The sequence below is a fragment of the Nelumbo nucifera genome, chromosome 3, assembly GCF_055504915.1.
Source record: "Nelumbo nucifera cultivar China Antique chromosome 3, China Antique-T2T, whole genome shotgun sequence".
Classification (NCBI taxonomy): Eukaryota; Viridiplantae; Streptophyta; class Magnoliopsida; order Proteales; family Nelumbonaceae; genus Nelumbo; species Nelumbo nucifera.
This window is the reverse complement of record NC_142651.1, coordinates 32,828,136-32,851,743: the sequence shown is the minus strand read 5'-3', so window position 1 is coordinate 32,851,743 and position 23,608 is coordinate 32,828,136. Positions and strand designations below refer to the sequence as shown.

General features: G+C 36.4%; 1 protein-coding gene, 1 long non-coding RNA gene and 1 pseudogene across 3 annotated transcripts; 1 reads left to right on the top strand and 2 right to left on the bottom strand.

The window, feature by feature from the left end:
• Nucleotides 1-1,692: 1,692 nt before the first annotated feature.
• On the bottom strand, nucleotides 1,693-11,635 carry LOC104591846 (acetylornithine aminotransferase, mitochondrial-like). The gene is made up of 3 exons (XM_010250911.3): nucleotides 10,818-11,635; nucleotides 3,833-4,267; nucleotides 1,693-2,360 (listed from the first exon to the last, which is right to left on the bottom strand). The coding sequence occupies exons 1-3, from the start codon at nucleotides 11,250-11,252 to the stop codon at nucleotides 1,830-1,832; spliced, it is 1,401 nt and encodes a 466-aa protein (XP_010249213.1). The 5' UTR covers nucleotides 11,253-11,635; the 3' UTR covers nucleotides 1,693-1,829.
• A 120-nt stretch (nucleotides 11,636-11,755) lies between these two features.
• Nucleotides 11,756-15,817, bottom strand: LOC104591839 (pentatricopeptide repeat-containing protein At2g29760, chloroplastic pseudogene; annotated as a pseudogene). Its single transcript, XR_016083890.1, has 2 exons — nucleotides 13,626-15,817; nucleotides 11,756-13,518 (listed from the first exon to the last, which is right to left on the bottom strand). The product of XR_016083890.1 is annotated as a pentatricopeptide repeat-containing protein At2g29760, chloroplastic pseudogene (transcript).
• A 1,538-nt stretch (nucleotides 15,818-17,355) lies between these two features.
• On the top strand, nucleotides 17,356-18,240 carry LOC148801101 (uncharacterized). The gene is made up of 2 exons (XR_016083790.1): nucleotides 17,356-17,475; nucleotides 17,735-18,240. It is a non-coding gene; the product is annotated as an uncharacterized LOC148801101 (long non-coding RNA).
• Nucleotides 18,241-23,608: the final 5,368 nt, after the last annotated feature.

The following is a 23,608-nucleotide window of genomic DNA, read 5'->3' as shown; positions in this document are numbered from 1 at the left end:
TTCATGTAGCCCCTTATTGATAATTTATTGCCTTCTCAAAATTTAAAACTAATCAGGTTAGACATCAGACACGAATAACCATGTCTTAGCATGGATAGAGGCATTCACCCCTAAAATTTAACACAATAAAGTGGAGCCAGATAGATGTGTGACTGGATACAATCCGACTCTGACCCGATTACGGCCTTAAAGACATGACCAATTTTTTGTAAACTTTGGTATTTTTTTCTAGATATTTTTATATTTTTATTATATGATTTATAATCTCATGGAACCAAGACAATTGAATTGCTAGCATGAACCCAGTCCTCTTCTATATGCAATTTAGAGTAACGATATGCTAATCATTTCTTTGATTTAATCACGTGTATGTAATATTAAAATTCGAAAAATATGGACTACTTCAATGATTTATACTTTTTTTATAGACATATCTGCAAAACCTTTCATAGAGTATTAGACTAATATAAAATTAAATTTAGAGAGGATTAATAGTAATATAAAATATAGGAATGAGCCAACCAAATTAATTGATTTGTTTATTTTTTTATATTATTAGACATTTAATCTTACATAAGTATTTATATTTAGCCTTTTATATTAAACAATATTTCTAATATAATAAATAGAAAATTGAATTAATTATCATCATCATTCATGCCTTATCCATCATCATTCATGCCTTATCCCAACTATATTTCACAAAGCTCTTGTCAATGCAGGATCTGGAGAGAGACAGATATACGCAGCCTTACCTGGTTTCACCAATAAAGCATTAAATTAATACTAAATTAAATGAAGAGATAATTAATAGACATTTCAATTAAATAACAATTGAATTCCTAAAGTCTTTTGCAGATAATGGCAATTAAAATGAGAACACAAATTGGTGTTCTTAACTTATTAAAATTCTGCATTCTAACAATGGTAGTGAATATTTCTTGATTTGATTTTAGCAATATATTTAACATCATGACATTATCCATCAGGTTTCTCATTCATATTATCAATATATTGAAATTCCTAAAACGTTTTAGAATAATGTAGTCATTATAGTACGATATTTCATATTGATTACCACTAAGAATCCACATTGGGCACAGGTGCTTTGATGAAGCTTTTGGAAGAGGCTTGTTTGAGGAGGCATGTAAATGGGTGTAGGATGACCAAAATTTTGATCTTCAAATTTTAATAAATGCTGCTTGGAAGGAGTACAAATACAAATACAAAGATGTAGAGTGCAAAACATTGTATTTTGTATATATGTATACTGTACAAATTTGTATTTGTACTCTTTCCAAACGGAGCCTCATGGACTTTGAATTGTATGAATCTGTTATTGGAAAAAAAAAACAGTACTTTTCTTAAACTTGACAAATTTGAAGTTAAGCCCTCCCATTTTTTTTTCCATTCAAATCACCCTTAACTCTCTTCTTCTCTGCGTAGATAGCATCCCTTCACATATTCTGATTTCAGAACATATGTAAATATCTGATCAGATTCAATTTGGATATACAGGAGTCAATCCAAATTTGATCTCCTTAAAGCTCCAACTTCAAAGATCATTTGAAGCTGAAAAGGGCATTGTGTTAAAACACAAGATAGAATAGCATTCACAAAACCAATCTAATAACTTTGGTGACTCTCGTTTGTCTACTTCTCAGCACGGATCTAATGGCACAACTTCCAATATTTTCAAGCTAAACAACCACCATTTATAATAAATCATAAATGGTTAAATGTAATTAAGTGCTTCACTAAACATAAATCCATTTTGGTGTAAATACGAGAAGTTACAACATTTACATGCTACTACTGATCTCTCATTGCTAGTTTGAATCAAGAACAGGCAAGCACTTCAACAGAATCTCAGCTGCATGTTCTAATTCTTGCTCAGATATAACTAGTGGTGGCACAAGCCTTGCTACGTTTCCTTTTCCAGCAGTCAAGATAAGAAGGCCTGAATCTCGGCATGCATCTACGAGTGGCGAAGCTGGAATATCTAGTTCAATCCCAATAATGAGTCCAAGCCCACGTACTTCTTTCACATGGGGGTTTTTCCCTAGCTTCTCAGATAACAACTTCTTAAAGGACTGGCCCTTTTTAGAGACAGTAGCCAAGAACTCAGGATTCCTAATTTTTTCCAATACTGTGAGGGCAGCTTTGCAGACAAGGGGGCCACCAGCAAAAGTGCTTCCATGGTCACCGGATTTTATGGCAGCAGCTACTCTATCTGTCACCAAGACAGCACCAATTGGTAGACCTCCAGCAAGAGGCTTTGCAAGCGTCATTATGTCTGGGGTTACTCCATATGCCTCATAGGCCCAGAGGTACCCAGTTCGGCCTAATCCACATTGAACCTGACACAAGATGTCATTAAGATAAAATTTGTAGGAGGCACGAACATCAGAAAAACACATGAACATATGACATGATATACACATCTTGAATAAAGGCCCATTTAAAGTAATTACAAGTCAAATTTCTTCTCAGTTCCCCCAAAATTGAAGGAGAATTACCTTCAGCCATGCCATGCCAGGTCTTCATAAAGGCATAGCAGTCATTTACACAATCATATTGTGTGTTAATGTTGTAAAAATGTCACTTAGTTGTAAGGACATAATGTATATTAATGAGTAGAACACTTGCAAAACCATTGAAATGATAAAATCTTGGCTGTAATCCTATAAACAAAAGGAATACGGATTCCAACCATGCAACATCAGAAAGCAAAATGGAGAAGACCAACACCACATTTCCACATTCGCAGTCCAGACTCCAGAGACCATGCATTTCTTTGCATGAATGCATGCATGCATGTCTGTGCATGAGTCTTGCGGGAGGGCTAGAGATTTATATATCTCAAGTGTGACAGCTTTAATGGAAGCCCAAAAATGAACAGAAAGAGTGATTTACATAGCGCAATATCACCAAAATATGTGAAACAGAAAAATAACAGCACCTACAACAATATGGAAAACAAAGAGAAACTACAACATGGTGATGGAAACAGGTCAGGTTTGTCTCAACTCAAACTCATCATTGCTCAGGTTCATTTGATCTGAGACCTACCTGACACCCAATTAAATCCGATCTCACCCAATCAAATAGGGTCAGGTGAAGGAGGGTTTACCATCAAAGTTAACCAATTTGCGTCCCTGATTTTACTGCACAAGCCATTTCTGCACGGGAAATAACAGATGCTGACTCCAGCATCCATGTCCATGAAACAATGTATCAGTATTTACATGCTACACCTAATGGAGAGTTCACAGTTCATGTTCAAGCAGTTTAACTGGCATTAGCACTATTATACGTGTAACAGACATCTAATCACGGGCCATTTCTTGGTGCAATGGTAAAATCCTGGGCTGCCAAGAATAAAAATGCATGTTCAAGCCTCAGAGCAACCATTTTGTGACCAAAAAAATGCCAAAGGATGTCAAATGGCAGAAAAATAAAAGGATGTCGAATGGATAGTCATGACCAGCATTTGGTAATGGCCTTTTTCTAAAATAAAAGGATGTCAAATGGCACAAAAATAAAAGATGATTGAGAAATAAGCTTTACACCCACCATTCACCGGACCTTTTTCACAAGTAAAGCTAGATATAGAAAATTTAAGATTTTTAATTTCAAAAGTTCCCAAGCTGCAACATAGAAGATTTCATGGTCACATATCTCTTCATAGGACCCATTAAAGATATCTTCCGGGTAAGAGATTGACAAAGTCAATGTGACTAACCCCCACTCCCTGGGGGCAAGGTATGCAAAGCAGATGACATTGTTCTATAAAGCCATGAATATAATTCAAAATTAAATAGCTGCATACCTCATCAAAGACCAGGAGAGCTCCAGCATCATCACAAGCACTACGCAGTGACTGCAGGAATTCCTTTGTAGCACTGTATATACCCCCTTCACCCTGGATAGGTTCCACAAAAACAGCAGCTGTTTTTCCACGCTGGATCACTTCTTTTGTGGCTTGTATGTTCCCATATTCTAGGAAAGTGACACCAGGCATGACAGGTTCAAAAGGCAATCTGTAATGCTCTTTACTTGTCAAAGCAAGAGCACCCATTGTTCTCCCGTGGAAACTATTGGAGAAAGAAATAAACTCCACAGCTGGCTGTTTCTCATCAGGGTTCAAAAACCTTTGAAACTTCCTAGCAAATTTAATAGCTGCTTCATTTGCCTCTGTTCCTGAATTTGAGAAAAAGACACGATCGGCAAAAGAACATTCCACCAGTCGTTGTGCTAGCTCCACCTGCAGAAACACAGTATTTCTTAGTTAGCCATCATGAAAGAAAGCAATCAAGTAACAAGAAACCAAACATATAGCAAATTGAGAATATCAAGATGGAGCTGAAGATGTCTCAGAAGCAGGAGTTGGATCTGGAGAGGGAGGATCGGTGGTATTGAACCATTGAAGCTCCAAGATTAGTACGCTTCAAAAGCTTGGAGTGCCTCTGGAATATATCTATGAAACATTTTTTACTTTTTTGATTGGTAATATATCTATGAAACATTACAATGTCGAAAATAGTAAGTTGTATTGTTTTTTTAACTATTATGTGCATGTACCTATGTGAATTTAGAACTCTGTAGATGAATCAAAATAATTGTTGTATTTAATTATTTTGTGCATATTGGCATTGCACTAACACTAATGCAATACGGTTATTTCCAATCTATTTCTAAAATTGCTTTTTAAAAAAATGCTACTTTGTCAAGTGTTAGGTCTGTAATCCAGCCCATCCCTCCCCAGATAGATGGGACCAACATTGGGCAATGGCCTTTACAAATAGATACTTACAGTAAGTTTTCATTTCCCAACATAGAAAAAAGAGGTAGTAAGATGTCAGACCTCCAAGCAATAAGTAATAACAGTGGCTGATTGGCTGGAATGATCTATATCAAGCTGGGAACAGGCCAGAATGCTCCTCAGCTTGTTGCTTTGAGATTTAGCTTTAAATGCTCCCAGCAAGAGCATATGGACAAAACTTAGAGTAGTTTCTAAAAATTAAATAAAAGAGAGGACTAACTGATAGGTGGGAAAAGATTATTAGAATCATGCCTATAGGTTGTAAAGTCTCATAAGAGTTAGAAAAATTAAGATTATCGAAAGTATTGGTTATGAAAGGATTGCAGAAGCTTTAATAACTGAAACGACAAAGAAAAAAGGAGAGACAGTGCAAAAATAAAATTGAAAAATAAGGAGAAACATGCATCATAAAGCAAGGTGAGAACAAAAGGTCAACACTGAATAAAAAACATATGTATATATTCATATATAGAGATTCTATAATAGCAATATCTACTTACAAAAATACAAATTATATAATATCAGCTATTAGGACAAAGATAGAGCATAATGTATTTCACACCACTAGGTTTCTCTAGGAGTGAGCACCTTTATAAGCTTGGAGTCAGCATCAAACACAAGAGTAAGCAAAATGTCATTCATTCTTTCAATTAATGCTCAAAAGAGTGTCTAAATGAATTTATATAGAGGACAAAAATATCTCATATGAGATCTATAATATATTTATTTTATTTTTTTGATAAATTATAATATATTTATTTTATTGAACAATTAAACTAGAAGAATATTTTTTGAAGAAGTAATTGAGATTGAATCTTTAGTATATTGCATGGGGTCCATATAAGTTGGCAACCAACTTCCAATACCAGTCTCACATGGATCTGTGAAAGTCTGAATGTAGGTGCATGCTATCATTATACCTTGTACCATCACAATGTGGAGGTTGGGGGTGATGTGCGCGTGTGTGTGCATGAAAGAGAGAGAGAGAGAGAAGTAAGGAGGCAATCTCAGAGACTATTACAGTAAGAGTAGCTCACTGGGTAAAAACTTAAAATCTATTTTCAGATTTTCCAGTGGAAGACATTTTTCGAAACTAGGGATCATTTGCTCTTTCTTCCTCTAGGAAACAAAAGTTCCTGGAGGTATGGTCTCCCCCAATTGGTGGATGGATGAAATTTAACTTTGATGGAAGTGGTTTTGGCAATCTGGGACCCTACGGAATTGGAGGGTAAGATGGGAGTGGGAACATTTGTGGTTTGTTTTTGGGGACTATGGATCAGGGTGATTCGGTGAGGGCTGAATTCATGGCTGTTATTGTTGGGGTGCAAAAGGCTAAGGAAATGGGAATCACAAGGCTGATTGTAGAAGGGGACTCAAAAATAAAAAATAGTCATTGATTGGTTGGAAAACAGAGAAGGGGTATTATGGCAATTCAGAAATGAGTTCAGGCAGTTCAAGTTGCTATCAAGACAATTGCAAATTCATGTAAGATGGGTTAGGAGGTCCGCTAATGGGTTAGCGGATGGATTAGCTAAGCAAGGAGTATATAGACATCACTTGTTTTGGGCTCAATGTTGAAAGGGTAGTGGGTCTTTTTGGTTGTAAAGGTTTTGTTCCTAACAACTTGTTGTAATCTCTTTTTCTTTAAGTTTTAATAAAATTTTTTGAGTTGCTGATCAAGAGAGAGAGAGAGAGAGAGAGAGAGAGAGGTGGGGGATACCAATGAAAAATAGGAGTGGAATAATACATTGGGGTATAGGGAAAGAAAAACTTGAGTTGTAATTCAACCTGTGTTACTAAAAGGCCAACTAGTCACCAACTAGTTAACCAACTAATCAGCTGAGAGACAGACCAACTACATCATTAACTAGCCAGTCAATGCTCATGGTGTGGTAGCCTGAGAAAACTAAGAATCAACTAGGTATTTAACAACTAGAGAATGAGATGGGATCAATGCTCAGTTGCAAATTTTATACTCATAATTTAAGTATCCAAAATGAAACAACATAGAGAATGAGATGGGATCAATCTCAGAGAAGAAAAAAACATAGAGAATGAGATCTCTACGAAGTCCGCTTCACAACGATCTATGATGGAATCAAAGAAAACCATTTCTGACCTACCAAGTCAGAAGACAAACTAAACTATTGATGGAAGCTTCCAAACCAAGCATAAGGAACCAGACAACCACTCCATAACTGCAAGAAACTTATATCCTTCTATGTGGAAAATAATAGAATCAATTCCCTACAACTTCGCCGCCAACTAGAATGGCCATAGTGTCTGTTCATATACTGGTGCCTGCTGTTCTCCTTCCATTTTCTTTGTTTGTTTCCAAGTTTGGGAAACCCTTGCAAAACAGAGAAGATAAGGACCTCTAAAATAACTCAATTTTTTAGTTTTCCCAGCTATGATCTAAGAAATTATTAGCTAACAACAAGAGCTAACTAAAAGCAAGAGAAAAAAATGTCCTTAGCTCTAGGACCAGAAAACATTAAAAATCCAGAAGTCATTGCTTCATGGATCCATAATAGCATCTAAAACAACCATTGCTGGAGCTAAAACCCTAGAATTTGAAAACAAAAAAGAGCAAACAATAGAAGAACAAGACTAGAACTAGAGATGATTGTACACAGAGAATTTTTGAAAGAACGAGCCTTAAAAGGTTTCATGAGTGCCTTAAAATGCACCTCGCCCGTGTGCCTAGGTGCACCTTTTAAATAATTGCTTCAGGCAAGCCCAAATAGAGAACCCCTTTTTACTAATGTTGTTCCTTTCATTCTTTTTAATACAATACCTTTAAAAAAAAGATACGGAACTAAAACTAAATTATAAAACCAATTAGGGATTAAGAACTTAAGACCTTAGCATGGATTTATATGGGCTTGCCAAGGGGCTTGGTTGGGGGTCCAGGAATGAAGCCCCTGGCCCAGCTACCATGCTTAAAAAAGTACAAAAAACGCAAAATTTAACAAAGGTACATGCCTAGGCTGAGGCACCAGGTGCATGCCTTTCTAAAGGGGCTACGCCTAGGCCTAGGCAAGGCACAGTCCTTGAAATGTGCCTCACCTATGTGCCTAGGCATGCCTTTTCAATCGCTGCCTCAAATCAAGCTGACAAAATCCCTTATCACACTCCCACTCCCAAATTACTTGACCCCCTTGGAATTCAGCTTACAATGCCAAAGCACCCAACCTCTACCAAGCAACTTCTCCTGTAACTTGGATAAGAATCTCAATGCTTCTCTTGGAAATTCTCCTTGACTTTTTCACCTTCTTGCTAGGTCCAATCCAAAAAAAAGCCCTCCTTTTATCCTTGCAAAAACTTTTGAAACCTTAACAATTCAGCAAATTTTCTGGTTTCTAAAGTATCTTACTACATTGGGAGCCTATTAGATTCTTTCAGATTCAGAGGGCAGTCATTAATACTCTCTAGCTCCAACACCGCATTCTTCTCAAAAGTCAAGGAAACATCCACCACTCCCCCCTCTTTGTCAACAACCCTTATTTCTTCCCCTAGCCTCTTATTATCTAGAGCATCTTCAGTCCCTAAGGTTCAGCTACTTCAAATCCAGAATTACTTTTCATAGGATACTTCTCCTCCAATTCTTTAAATGTCTTCCTTTCAAACTCTTCACCTCCCACATATCTCAAACCCAATGATTTACCGATCCCCTCCTTTAGATGCACCACCTTTTCCAGATCAACTGTTTTGTTAATCTGACGTATTTCATTTAATACCACCTCCTCCACTTGCTCATTTTCTTCATCTAACTCACCCCCATCTTCATCCCTATCTTCCAGAGTCTTCATTCTATAGATCTTTTTTCTTTAAAAGTTTGAGTGCATGTACTTTCCTAAATTCCTTCATTCCCACTAGTTACCATCAATTCATCTTCCCTCAACCTAACATGTTTACTGACTCTAATCCATCTGGCCAATTCCTGTTTCCTGCACCTCATCATGCCCTTGCTCTTCTTCAGCATCACCCTCCCTCTCTCCTTTGAAATTTCTTGTGATTGCAGATTCTTGATCTTCTACTGTAAGCTTCTGCATTTCTTGTGATTGCAGATTCTTGATCTTCTACTGGGTATTTTTTTGATCAACCTTCTACTGGGTATCCTTTACTGAAAATGTTACAGCTCACTCGGAAGAGGATATTAGAGATCATTTTCAGAGCAAAAAAGATCTGAGACTGAAACCCTGAGATTCCAGATTCTTTAACGTAAAATAAAGGTGAGTTGCAAAGACAATAGATTCTGACAAAAAAAAAAGAATAAAGGCCAATATTTCTAGAAAATGCTCAGAAGAAGATAGAGAGAAGAATCTGTTATTGAAAAATCAGAAACCCTGAGCTCCAAAATCACTCATGATTATGAGAGGCTTTGCAATTTCTGGTGAACTCAGAACGATCACATTGCAGGGAACCTCTCGCTCAAATGTGAACAGATGGTCAACACCAAAGGGCAAAATTGGGCTTCAAAAATAAAATAGGCATGTGATGTCACATACAAATGGATCGGAGGGGTAGTATTTGTCCTGTTGTGTTACCTGACAAGGTAGGTCAGAGTCCTTTGTATTTAACCCTTTTCTTTTATAATCTTTAGTATGGTTTTCAATTTCAAGTTTCAACTATCCAACAATTGGTATCTTAGCTTTGTATGGCTTGATACCCCATCATAGTTGTCAAGGCAATGCCTAGGCAACAAGATGCCCTTGGAGGCTCACCTCGCCCAATTGTCAAGTAGTTTTGTGCACAATGTTATAAAATACTTTTATATTTTTAATTTTTTTGACATTATAATTATAAAATAGGCATTATTAAACTAGAATACTCATTTTATGTGTTTATGTACTAATTTCTTTTTATTATTTTCTTATTTGTTAGGGTTTAATCAATACAAACATTGCTAACTGCTGTATTGAACCCATGGTTCAAAGTATCGATACACCTCTGTGTATCGGCAGAGGTGTATGTGTATCAGTACATATAACGATACTTCCCTATTTTTTTATTTCTTTGGTTTTCAAATTCATTTTTAAATACACACATTTAAAAATGGGCTCCCAAAAACACCTGTAAACATGTGTATTGGGGCACCAAAGATACAATACAATACACCCGATATGGGGTGTATCGTATTGAAGTTTTGATCCTTGATTGAATCCTCAAAGATTTCAGAACCTGAACTAATAAGCAAGGGAAGAACCTAAAATTTTGTCTAATCAACACATTTTATTCTTACAGATCTTTTTCTTCTTCCACCTTTTCTTTTCTTCTCTTCCTATAACAAAAGTAGGGGTTCAGCCCCTATATTTTTTGAATTTTCTTTCCTTTGTTCCTTTTCTTCTCATAAAATGTTGATTTTCTAAACTTAAAACATGAAATTTATACTTCTCTTATGAAAATTATGGATAATTATTAAGGAAAAATGGTTATAGAACCTAGGGAACTACCCTAAGATATATGGTTTTACTTAAAAAAAATTCATCACCTAGGTGTCGCCTAGCCTCGCCTTGGCGCCTTAAAAACTATGTACCCCATTTGGGAATCTTACAAGTATTGCTTCAGAAGATATAACTGGTCCATCCGTACAACAATCAAAATATATGTGTGAGTAAAAAAATCCTCATTACCAAAAGAAAACAAAAAATTATGGTTTCATGCAGCTTAATCGTTAATGATATTGTGTAACCTAAGGTAACACTTTTCATTTATGCATTAATTCCAATTACGTTAAAGCATAGAAAACATTGTTGGTCTTCGATCCCATTCCCCTCCTCCACCACCACACGCAAATTCAGACACCAGAAATAATTGAGAACCATGCCCAGGTAAAAACAGCTTTGTAAAATTAAAAGGCATATTATGTAGACATTCAATTACAGAAGCGCCATTAAGAATTTAGGTGTAGGACATTTTAACACTCAAAGATGCACGGAGTAAGAGAGCTATACAGAACAGAACTAATCCAACAAGCCGAAATCCTCACCTGAGGGATGGAATAGTAGACATTACTGACGTGAGTGAGAATGTTTGCCTGCTCAGTAATTGTCTTTACCCAATCCGGGTCTCCATGGCCAAGAGCGTTAACCGCTATCCCAGAAGTCATATCCAAATACTCCCGCCCTTCAACATCATGCAATTTACATCCCTTGCCACTCGCTAGAACAATCGGAACTCTAGCATAAGTTCCAACAAAAAGACTCCCTTCCATTTCCATAACCTCCTTACTCTCCCTAAACCCTAATTTCCCAGAAGAACTCTTCGAGCTCGCAGAAGACGATATCTGCACGTCCAGATTAAGACAAGCCGAGATTCGAAGACACCGAGTAGAAGAAGATCGTCCTTTGTCTAGCTTGAACAAGCGTGGAAGATCGACTGATGGAGTAACCGAGCTGTTCAGGAATACATGCAGAGAGCTCATCTTTGCCGAACTTTTTCACAGACGCGGACCAAGTATTCTCAGGCTGAGGCCAAACTTACCGAATCAACTTGATTTTTTTTTTCTTGCTGAGAGTTTCACTATTTATATAGATGAAATACGGAGAACGATTCGAGTGCAAGGGCAAATGCTGTGCATTGCAAAGGCGAGATCATACGAAAAAGAAGAGGAGATTCAATGCCCTAGAATAGGTTCAAGAGATCAACGGGGGAAAATTGGCTCAGAAAAGAGTGACTGAGAATGTGTCAGCCTGTTTAGGGTAAGAGAGATGAAAGAAGAAAGAAATGGGTGGAAATGTGTCGGGTTAGTTACGGGTTGGAATCTCGGGTCCAACCGGGGCTAGGTTCAGGATGAGAGAAATTTTCAGCCCAGTCAAATCTGGCAACTCATTATTAGAAGTGATTTTGTCATGGTTGCCCATTTGATAACAGCTGAAGTTGCTGAACTGAAAGACTTTTTTTTTTTTCATATTAAAATAATAAAATAACAATTTCCAAGGATGTAGTGATGTACCCAACTTCAGTTTCAGCCATTAAGTAGCACACAACCTCCTTAAAAACCTTATTCACTAACATCTTCAACTGTTATCAAATTATCGATGATGATGATGTATAACAATTGATATGAAAATAGGGTCACCAATTTTAAGTTTGAACCTTGAGTGCTTGGTGCATAAAGGACCATGGTGGTCAAGAACCTATACTCCCTAGAGTACTCATCATACAAAATCAACTTCAACCATCATCAATCTATCATCTTCTTGGATTAAATGCAGTGAAGCCAATATAACTACAAGCATGTCCACATTAATTTCACTATGGATATAGGCTATATGGCATTAAACAAAGCAGAATGGAAGAATAGGATCGGTGTAGAAACCCTGTATGATTGGGATAGGACTTGGATGATGGTTATGTGCACATTAATGGAGCAAGCATAGAACTTCAACCCATAATCACAAGGATGGGTGATTTGGACAAGAGTAGAGAATTAGTTGAGGCAAAGGATAAAGTGGGTACCTTCGATCTTAAGAAAGAAGACAATGTGAGGGGAAAAAACAATGGAATGTAGAAAAATGTGTTTAGACATCAAAGAATGGTTAGGAAAAAAAGGAACTCCATCAACGGTAAGAAAACTTAAGTCCATTAATTAATTGACAGAAAAATCAAGTTCAAAATGAAGTGCTCCATCCATTGAGTCACAATCATGTGTGCGGTTCGCATGGACGATCCTGGATCTCCTGAAAGCAAAAGTCATGTGAATTCGAACCCTGAGAGCATGGCATCCAACAGTACATTAAGAATATCTTTCATACTTGTATGTTAAATTCATTGGGAGATGTTCCCAGTGTGCAGATGGATGTCATGTTCTCAGGGAATTCACATGATTTTTGCTTTCTATAAATCCAGTCTCCACCAAGGCATTTCCATATGTTGTAGACAAAATCAAAACATGTGGTTCCTTTGTAGATAAATAATTAAATATCAATTTCTGTCTAACTTTTTCTTTCTTTTTTTTTGAGAGAGAGAAATCAACAAGCTTTTTTTCTTCTCCTCCCTAAGAGTGTAATTATATATATATATATATATACATATATATAATTGAGTATGCAATGGACCTATACAGGATAATATCTAGATATGCTGTACTAGAAGCCTGGTTCCAAATACTGATGCCAGCAGCCCACATCTATTCCTCCCATACAGAAGGGAAATCAGAGGCCAATCTGAACAAGTGCTACTCAGATTCATATCCAGATTTCTACCAAATAATAATAAAGCTTCATATCCAGATAGTAGTACATAAAGGTTATGCCAATCTCCATTGTTTTAAAAGCCATTGGACAAGGAAAGGAACTCTGTTTCAATTATCTCTTTCTTCTCTCACCTCAACTCTTTCAATCATAAATATTCTCCTTTTTAAGTTATATAAGTACATCAATCTGTTTCAATTATCTCTTTCTTCTCTCACCCCAACTCTTTCAATCATAAATATTCTCCTTTTTCAGTTATATAAGTACATCAATAATTTCAATGGAAGAATACTACATAAAGAGGCTTACCCATACATAGATGTGGTAGAAACATTGTTGGAAATTCATGATTGGAGGATTTTTTTAGGGTGTGCTCCTATAGTCAGCTTCAATCTGAAGAAGTATAACTCAGCTTCATATCCAGATTGTAGCACACAAAGGTTGTACCAATCTCTATTGTTTTAACTATTCTTCAGATCAGCATTTCAACAAAGCCTTTGGACAAGAAAAGAAACTGTAATTCAATCATAAGTATTCTCCTTTTTCAGTTATATAAGTACATCAATAATTTCAATGGAAGAATGTAACAGGAAGAGGCTTACTCAACACATAAATGAGGAAGAAACATTGTTGGAAAAAAATGATTGGAGGATTTTTTAGGTTGTGCTCCTACCAACAAAATAAAAATGCTACTTGCCATTGATAGGTTCAAGGTGTGTCAGATCAAAGGCAATGGCAGGACTTCCTTATAAAAGGGAAAGCACTTCGAAACCACTAATGATTGCTGGGAGTTTGAGGATGGTAAACTTCAAATTATGGGAATCCAGTGGTTAAAGAAGAGATACGGGCATCACCTCTTGATCCAATCACCCTTATAATAGGACAAGGAGCCTTGGATTACTAACACTGAATGGAAATTGAAGCTTGAACATGTGTGGTTTCTCACCCTTGTCTCATTCAAGGAAATTATAACTAATAGGAATCCAACCGACAAAAAAGAGGGATAGGCATTGGCTTTAATCCTACCCGTTTTCCCTTGGACAAGGATCACCTTCCTCTTCCAAAGCTATTGGTGAACCTTTCTCAAGGCTAAAATTCATCTCACTGATATAAGTCCATCTTCAACTGCTCCGTGATCACTTCTAAAACTATATAAATTTCTGAGTGGAGGGAATGAATCCTATCTTCAGCAATGAACTCATGAACAACGCCATTCACCTCAATCCAGCTACACCCTGGTCTCTTTTTAACTTGAAGATCTTTCATCATCTTCCGTATTTTCACGGCTTCGTCCCACCTTTTCACCGAACAATATATATTCCAAAGAAGTAAATATACCCCATCATCATCTGGTTCTAACTCAATTACCTTCTTTCCAGCCATTTCAGCTAATCTTAGATTCCCTTGAACCAAACAAGCACTCAGTAATGATCTCCAGATGACAGCATCTGCTTCAATACTCATCTGTTCTATAAACTTCTTTGCTTCTTCTACCAAACCTGCACGACCATAGAGATCCACCATACACCCATAATGCTCAATCCTGGGTTCAAATCCATAGACTTGGCTCATTTTATCAAACCATCTTCGACCCTCAGTAACCATTCCTGCATGACTACAAGCCGTTAGAATTGCAACAAATGTAACCTCATTGGGGCTGACTGCTGATCTTAACATCTCTTCAAAGACTTCGATAGCACGGACACTGTTCCCATGACATGCTAATCCTGAGATCATCGTTGTCCATGAAAATATATCCTTACCAGGCATCTCCCTGAATATCTCCTCTGCCCCGTCAAGCCTTCCACTCTTTGAGTACATATCCATTAGAGCATTGTGCAAGGTAATACTATTAGAATCCAGGCCAGTTTTGTTAATATAGGCATGAATTGATTGGCCAAGATCTAGAGCCCCAATATCAGCACAGCCAGAGAGGACGGCTACAATTGTGATCAATGTTGGAGGACTGTTTCCTTCTAATTTCATTTTCTGAAAGAGCTCTAGTGCTTGAATTGGGGACCTTCCCCGAATATAACCAGTGATCATTGCAGTCCAAGAGATGGAATTTCTCTGCGGCATTCTATCAAAGACCCAGCGAGCAGATTCCAAGTCATTGCATTTGACAAACCCATGAAGCAAGCTAGTCCACGAAGCAATATCTTTGACTTCCATCTCCTTAAAAATCAATTCAGCTACTTTAATCTCTCCATTTCTGCTATACATATCGATCAAAGCATTACCAACTATTGGCTCAAAACTCAACTCATGTCTGTATATCATCCCATGAACCATCTTTCCGTGACTCAGATCCCCAATCCGCCCGCAAGCGGACAGAGCTCCCACTATGGAAAAGTTATCAGGTCTTAAACCCGATATGACCAAGTCTGAGAAAGCTGATAGCGCTTCGTGGGGTTGATCAATGGTTAGGTTCAGATTAATGAGAGAGGTCCAAGAGATGACATCTGGGTTTTGGATCTGATTAAAAACCTTTAGGGAATCCAATGCCTCATTGAAACTGGCGTATTTGTTGAGAATTTTACAGGCAAGGTATTGGAGACGGTAGAGTCCCTGTATAATTGATTGGGCATGGACTTGCTTAAGCTGTTTCAAGTTTCCACACCTGTTCAGTAGATAATGGCAGTTTACTCTGTTGACTTGGTTCATCTAATCAGGAAGTGGCTGCATAGCTCTCTGAAGTGCAAAGAGAAGAAAAAACAGAGTAAAAAGCTTGTACAGGAACGGGGTCTGACAAGGATGCGGGGAAGCGGGAACCGGAGAGACCAAAAAAACAAAGGATTTGGGGTCTTTCAACGGCTCAAGGTATATTAATTAAGAGATTAAATTACTTATACCTCCCAGTTATTTTGGTCGAATGCTATTTATATACCTTGGTCTGTCTATATAAACAGCAGTTAACGGCTTAACGCTGAAACCGGGGCCGGGTTAGCCCGCATAATGTAGGTTGGGCCTAGGCCAACTAAGTCCGTACGTAATGCAGCTATTTTATAAACTCACGGGTAAATTATTTACCCTTGTAATGTTAAAAGGGTAAATTATAAACAGCCACCCTAGTGTAGATTCGATCCGATCAGATCTCACATATGTGGATCCGGATTTGAATATGTTAATTAGTGATGTGAATGGGTTGAGTTAAGGGGGTGTATTTTTTTGGGATTTTGAGAGGAGGGAAAGTTGATTAATAGGATTTTGATTTGTTCTTTTTCTAGATTTATGTGGGGATGAGGAAAAGTTTATTTTTCTAGGTATTACTCGGCCGGGGGAAAGTTGCCAACACTTGAATGGGATAAAATATCTCTTTTAATAATTGAATTTTATGGATAAAATGTTCATTGCTATATTTACATGGGAAATAAAATAACACGGGTAAATACACTTACCCGGGTAAACCTTTATTGGAAAACACTTACTTGGGCAAGTGTATTTACCCAGATAAATAACTTACTAAAAATTGAATGGGGTCTAAATGGTAAATTCGGTTTGATCCAATCCTATAGGGTCAGGTTAGGGTTAGCATATTTGACTTTAGGGTCAAGTTAGGGTTTGCATATTTGACTTTAGGGTCAAGTTAGGGTTTTGATTCTTCAACCCGAAATGGGTTTGGATTTTGGCTTACCCTAAAGTATATACTTTAGAGTTAGTATATATATATATATATACTTTTGACTTAAAACTCTATAGCCTTAAAGTTTAAGCTTTATTTACATGTTACTTTTTAGGGTTTCTTGCAGATAAGGGCAACTTTTTGCCCTGAATATCAATAAAAGATAGGGCTATTCATAAGAAGACCTAACCCGATCAAACCGACCCAACCCGAGTCGGTCGACCGGTCGGTTTCGGTTTTCATGTGTGAAAACTGAAATCGACCTGAACCGAACTGATTTAGTAGTTAGTTCCTAGTTGCAACCCAAACTTGCACCAGACAGGCACATGGGGGGTGCTCCTACTTCACAAAGTTATTGGCCTATTTTCTCTTAATTTATGTGTTGTCCTTACTGGATGATGTTGCTAGCTACTTCTCGGACGCCTAATTTACCAATTTATTACAATGGTTGGACTTAGAGCTGAAATCGATCCAAATCGACCCAACCCGACTCAAACCGACTAGGTCGGTTTTGCTTAACACGGGGTCGGTTTCAGTTTTAATTTCAGGTAACCCGACCAAGTCGAGTCGATTGGAAAAATCTCAATAAACTGATCCAACCCGACCCATAAACAGCCCTAATAAAAGATAATATTTTTATAAAATAACAAAAACAAGTAGCTTTTTTTGAAAAATATCAACAAAGGGAAATGACATTGTTAATCGCCCTCCTATGCCCTTCTCTCGTGATGGAGGCCGGAATTCCCTCTGCAGCTCTGGTGATGAGATTCTCGTTGAGTATATTAAGAAGAACGGCCACGGAAGCTGGAGATCACTTCCTAATCACGCAGGTTTGATTTTTCCATCTTTCTTTCATTTTCTTTGCTATTAACGAGCATTTCATCTGGTCTGTCTGTTCAAGATCCTAGCAGTTTTTAAGACTTGAAAAATCCTGTTAAATGTTTCATCACTACATATGAGGGTTTCTTTATTCGTTTTCCTCCTTTTTTTCTAAAATACATTTGGATATGATTGATCAAAGGCAATGAAAGAACTTAGTATCTCTCTGTCTATTACGATTTTGAAGAGTTTTGCCCCATTCTTTTTCAGGATTAAGTGGGTGAGTTGTGGTGGATCGTATCGGGGCGACTAATGAACGAGTAAAACGAGTTGTCCGAGTCGGTTTAATCTCGGTGCTGATTGCTGAGCATCGTTATCCAGATGTCATACACCATTATTTTGACACGTTTAAGACGTTTCGAAATGCTTTGAACACTTGTTTTTTCGGTTAATCCGGTATGCATGAACCATGAGGATTCCGGATCTGAAACCCATTACGAGTAAACACGTTAGTTGGTGTAATCTGAAAGCCGTACGAATCGATGACGTGCTTACTTCCGATTGAATTTTTTTAGCCCGTTCTCTACTTGTTTGCAGTCACTAAAGCTGAAGATGAGTCACCAAAGTTGCAGAGGGAATTCCGGCCTCATCACGAAAGGAAGGGCAGAGGAAGACGATGAACAGTGTTATTATCCTTGATATTTTTTTTAAAAAAAGCTATCTTATTTTTGTTATTTTATAAAAATATTATATTTTATTGATATTCAGTGCAAAAAGTTGCTTTTATTTGCAAGAAACCCTACTTCTTATTTTATTTTTTTAATGGGAAAAATGATACCTTAGAATCTATAAAACAATTTTATAATTTAAATTAATGGATTCTAAGTCTTCAAAACATGTTAAAAATATACAATTGAAATGTTAGAAGTCAGGTCAGGTCAGTATTGGGCTAATCCTATAGGATTGGGTCATGGCCGGAAATTATGTATTTTTAAGGTGGGTTGGTTTCGAGTTCAGGTTGAGGCACTGCAACGCCGGGTTAGAGTTGAGATAAACCCATGCCGAACCCAACCCATTGACATCCCTATCGTTAAGGATGTCAAATAATATCCAACTCTAATTAATTATATGAGAATGTGGGATAGGGAGACCTGAATTTGGATCTAACCCAAAATCCAACAGGGGACATTCGAATATAACAAAATATGATCGGATTTCGAGATCAAATCATGATCCGATCCATTTGCACCACCCTATTAAAAGGATGGTAATACTAAGGGGGTGTTTGATTCATGGGAGTAGAGGTTTGGAATCAGAACCAGAATGGGTCGGTCCAATCCCACCTGATTGGGTGGAATCAAAATCCCATTTCAGCTGATTCCAATTCGATGGAGAGAACCACCAGTACCTATCGCTACCAAAAAACTTTTCCCTTTGAGCTATTTGGGCAACTAACGTAGCAAATCAGCACTTTTGCTTCTTTACCCCACCAATAGATATAGTGGCAAAAGTAAAATAATTAAATTGCTTTGGATCGACAATACAAATTGCATATTTGTATCCTATACTTTAGGTTAATCTCACTTCAGTACTCAAAATTCAAAATCTGAATCACGTAACCATGTGTGCAATTTAAATTTTTCTAAAATGCCATTTTTGTTTCCAGATTGAACAAGCAAAAATGAAGGAGATTTTGAACAATTGAACGAGTGATAAATTGAAGATTGAACAAGCAATAAATTCAAGATTGATCAAGTGATTCTAGAGCCTGATGAGAAAAATCAGTACTAAAAATCCTTCACAATTTTATAATGAGGTTTCAAATACTTGAAGTACAATCCTAAAGAACGCAAATGTAGGAAGAGACGTGTGATTCAGGTTTTTAAAACATGTTACTATCCAAGTAGGATATATTTTACATCTCCCCCTAAGCATTTGTGCTAACTTTCATTGAATTTGCTTATACACAGGGGAGCATACCTCCACCATACAAATTTGTTTAATGGCTGAATCCCTCAAATTAATCTGATGAAGACAGTTCATCAATGAACTATGTTGAAAAGTTAGTAGCTGATCTAGATTGTCGTTTGAAGTCATTGGAGTCTTCCTAATAAATACTTATCAAAGGGATGAAGAGTTGAAGACCATGCCAGTCTTAAGCATTGTATCTATTGTTGGGTTCTTTTGTTTGTATATATATGAGAACTAAAGCTAAGCTAAAGGTCAGATGTATGTATTTAGATATTTGTGTTGGTTATGCAATTTTAAATCAATAGAATTAGATGGTTCAGTTGTAGGATGATTACGAACTTGAATTATAAGATGATGTATTGTTGAATACTACACTTAATTCAGGGTTGTACATACCAAAAGAGAGAGAGAGAGATGGTGAGCTATGAGCTATGTTACCTTTACCTAGATATATTATGAGCTATGTTACCTTTACCTAGATATATTATGAGCTATGCTACTTAGATATGCTATGGACTAAAAAGCACCAAGCATCTCTATCTCCATGGGTTATGAGATATGTTAATTGGATATGCCATGGACATGGCTGGACAATGTGTATAGAGGGAGACTCATAGATTGTCATTGAATAAATGGAGAGAGAGAGAATTCACTTAGTCCATTGATTAGGAAATGGATTACCTGATTTGTATTGCCTAGGCATTTGATCTAGGTATCCAGTTCAATTATGAGATAACTCAATTAATCAATTGATTAGGAATCAGATGACCTGCTTTGTATTGCCTACGCATTTGACCCAGGTATCTGATTCAACTCTTTAAAATGATACAAAATCTTAAATGATATAATAATTAAAGTGATACACAAAACCAATTGTTAACAAACTGTTAATATAGCAGTTACTAAAAACTCAATTGTTTAATTGTTAACCACACAAAAAAAAAAACAAACAGAAACCAAGGATTTTGAATCCAAAATATAATAGATAAGCAACTTTTGAAAGTTCCATTATCATGATCCAAGTAACTTGTACACAAATGTTCAAAGTAGCCAATATTTCTACATTATCAACCTTTTTCATAGCAACTTGTATTCCTATACCCAATTGTTAAAAAAAGTCACTTGTAACCAACTTCATCAAAGTATCTCGTACCCTCTACTATGGTTTTAAAAAATGATTTGGAAACGAAATCATTCTGGCCACTGGTTTTTGTGTTGATGGTTCGACTGTCCGGTTCGAATGGGAGCTCATTGTGACAAAAAAATAAATATAAATAATTATAAATAAAAAATAGTCAAAAACCGCTAAACAGGTTGATGGTTTGACCGCCCAAATCAATGGATCATTGACTGATTCAACGATTTTTGGCTAAGAAATGGATTTGGGGTAAAACGAAACTGGTTTCCTGAGCAGTTCCCAGGAAGAATGATCCGACCGTCCAAATCAACAGCGGTTTGAAAACCATGCCCTGTACCCTATACTCAACTGTTAAAAAGTCTCCAGTACCCAACTTCATCAAAGTGTCATGCACCTTGTACCCTATACCTAACTGTTAAAAAGTCCCTTGTGCCCAACTTCATCAAAGTAATATGTATCCTTATAACCAACTAACTGTTAAAAGTCACTTATCCTCAACCTCATCAAATTAACTTGTAACAAAATGTTAAAAGTAACTAGTACCCAGTTGTTCAAACTTCAAATTTTAATGGATTTACATGACAAAAAAAAAAAAATCAAGTTCTAACAATTAAAGCACAAAAATATATGAAGTCCAAATGTTGAATTCCCCCATGGCGAGTGATTCCATTAACATGCTTCGAACTCCTGCATCAACCAATAAATATCAAACATTAGAACCCCATCAACAAGTTTTAATGCTAACAATATCATAATTTAATGCTAATAATTCAGAATTTAATGTTTTAACAGCCCCATATCACAATTAACAGCATTCTAAGTCAATTACTTGTAAAAAATCAATGTTATTACTCATTTAAATGAATTAACTATGGTACTAGTTCCATGCTGACTTGACCCCATTAACTCAAGGGAATAACACTATTTTTATCAATCAATTTACATTTACTAGTTTAGACAATGCTTGGACAACAGGATATATGGTTAATCACGGTAAGGAGATCTTTGGTTCATTCATTTCAATAGGATACCTATCACAAGCTATCCCTAACATGTTGTTTTAATAGCCTTTCTTTCCAAGCTATCCAAAAAATTGATAGCAGGGCATAACCTTGAACTCTTTATAAATAAAGAAAGAGCCATGAACATATTGTTTCAATAGCCTTTCCTTCCAAGCTATCCAAAAAAATTGCAAAATAGCATATATGACTTTATTCCTTTTTCTCCCAACTCTACCCTTGCACATAGGTTGTCCAATTGTATCATGAATAGTTACTTTAGGGTGTATTCTTTTTTTGGATTTTGAGAAGAGGAAAAGTTGATCAATGGGATTTTGGTTTACATTGACCAAGAATTTTATGTTCATTTTTCAGATTTATGTGGGGATTAGGGAAAGTTTATTTTTCCAAGTATCACTTACATGGGTAAGTGGGTAAGTGATACCCATCTCCTAGGTGGGTAAATAACTTTTCCACATAGGGGGAAAGTTGTTAACACTTGAATGAGACAAAAATACCCTTTTTAATAATAAATTTTTATGGCTGAAATGGTCATTACCTTATTTACCTAAGAAATAAAAGAATATGGGTAAATATAATTACCTGGATAAGTTAACTTACCGAAAAGTGAACGAGGCTTCAAAGGTACTTGTAGGCTGCAACCCACTTAGAAGAGAGAGGCAATTGAGAGGAGAAGAGATGTGTATAGGGAGGAGAATAACATAGGTAGGACCCAATTAGATTGGGATGGGTTAGTACAGATTTTCACCCATCTTTAAAGCTTTGTATCTTTTTATCAATAAGACATCCATAGTGATATAAGAAATCACTTGGTACACATATTACTAGAGTAGCAATTAAGGGTGTCAATGGACCAGTTTTGGATTGGACCCCGTCCAGTCCAAAATCAATTTGGATGGATTGGACGGACCAACAAGACATATTGGATTGGACCAATCTGGTCTAAAATATTTATTAGATTTGATTGGACGTGGTCCGTCCGTAACAAATTTATATTGGATTGGATTGGATTAAGCCAATATCTGGTCCATTGATATAAGATAAGAATATATGTGTCAAAAGATTGGGTTTGGGTGGAAACCAATCTAAACCAAAATGAATTTGAACAGATTGGATGGTCTAGACATTGAATTTGACCAGTCCAAATTGGTCCAAAACATTCATTGGATTGAATTGGACCAAATCCAGTCCAATTAACACCCTTAGACTAGTAACTTATGGACAAGATATCCACTGATATCTTGTTACTAGAACCACTGATATCCATATTTATCAATACCATTTGTCAAAGAAAAATGACTTATGGACAAGATATCCATATTGACATAAGTTTCTAACCTTGCCAATTGATTGTCCATAGCTAGAGTAGTCATACGCAAATACACAAGTCATCAGATAGTCAAACACAAAACCAACATATTTGACACAATAACATTGACTTAAACCTTGCTAGTCGATTGTTAATGCCCATACTAAAACAATAGCAATCTATAATTATAAATAGAGGATAAAACAGGATCCAAACAATGTTAGTTGGTACCAATAGAAATCTACAATTATAAATAGAGGCTAAATCATGTGAAAATGTCTGTATTCTTCTGATTCCATTTATTTCTCATTGTTTTTTTGACTAGTTATGGTTAGTTTGGGGTAAGACTTGTTTTTCCATGTAGTTTTATACTTGGATAAAATGAACCCTACTTCTTTTAATTTGGATAAAATGAAGGGATTGCACTCTTATCTACATGACCAATCAAATAATGTATGTTTTGTCATATCACAAATAATGCATGAATTATAAATTTAAGTTACAAACCAAATGTTGTAGTGTTACAACATATATGTGTAAATTATTGTACCTTGTAGATTCTTGAAATTGCTATATATGTAGATGGTCCACCTTCCATGGTATAGCTCTCTTGCATAGAATAGTCAGTAATTCAATTAATAAAGTGAGACTTGGGATGCAACAAATGATCAAATTTTTAACAATGCCAACCCATACCCCCTTCAAAT

Excerpts from the sequence above, each read along its gene's own strand:
- LOC104591846 (XM_010250911.3), bottom strand. The coding sequence starts at position 11,252 with ATGAGCTCTCTGCATGTATTCCTGAACAGCTCGGTTACTCCATCAGTC. Across the intron at positions 4,268-10,817 it reads TCTACTATTCCATCCCTCAG|GTGGAGCTAGCACAACGACT; the intron begins GTGAGGATTTCG and ends GTGTTTCTGCAG. Across the intron at positions 2,361-3,832 it reads CTCTCCTGGTCTTTGATGAG|GTTCAATGTGGATTAGGCCG; the intron begins GTATGCAGCTAT and ends ATCTTGTGTCAG.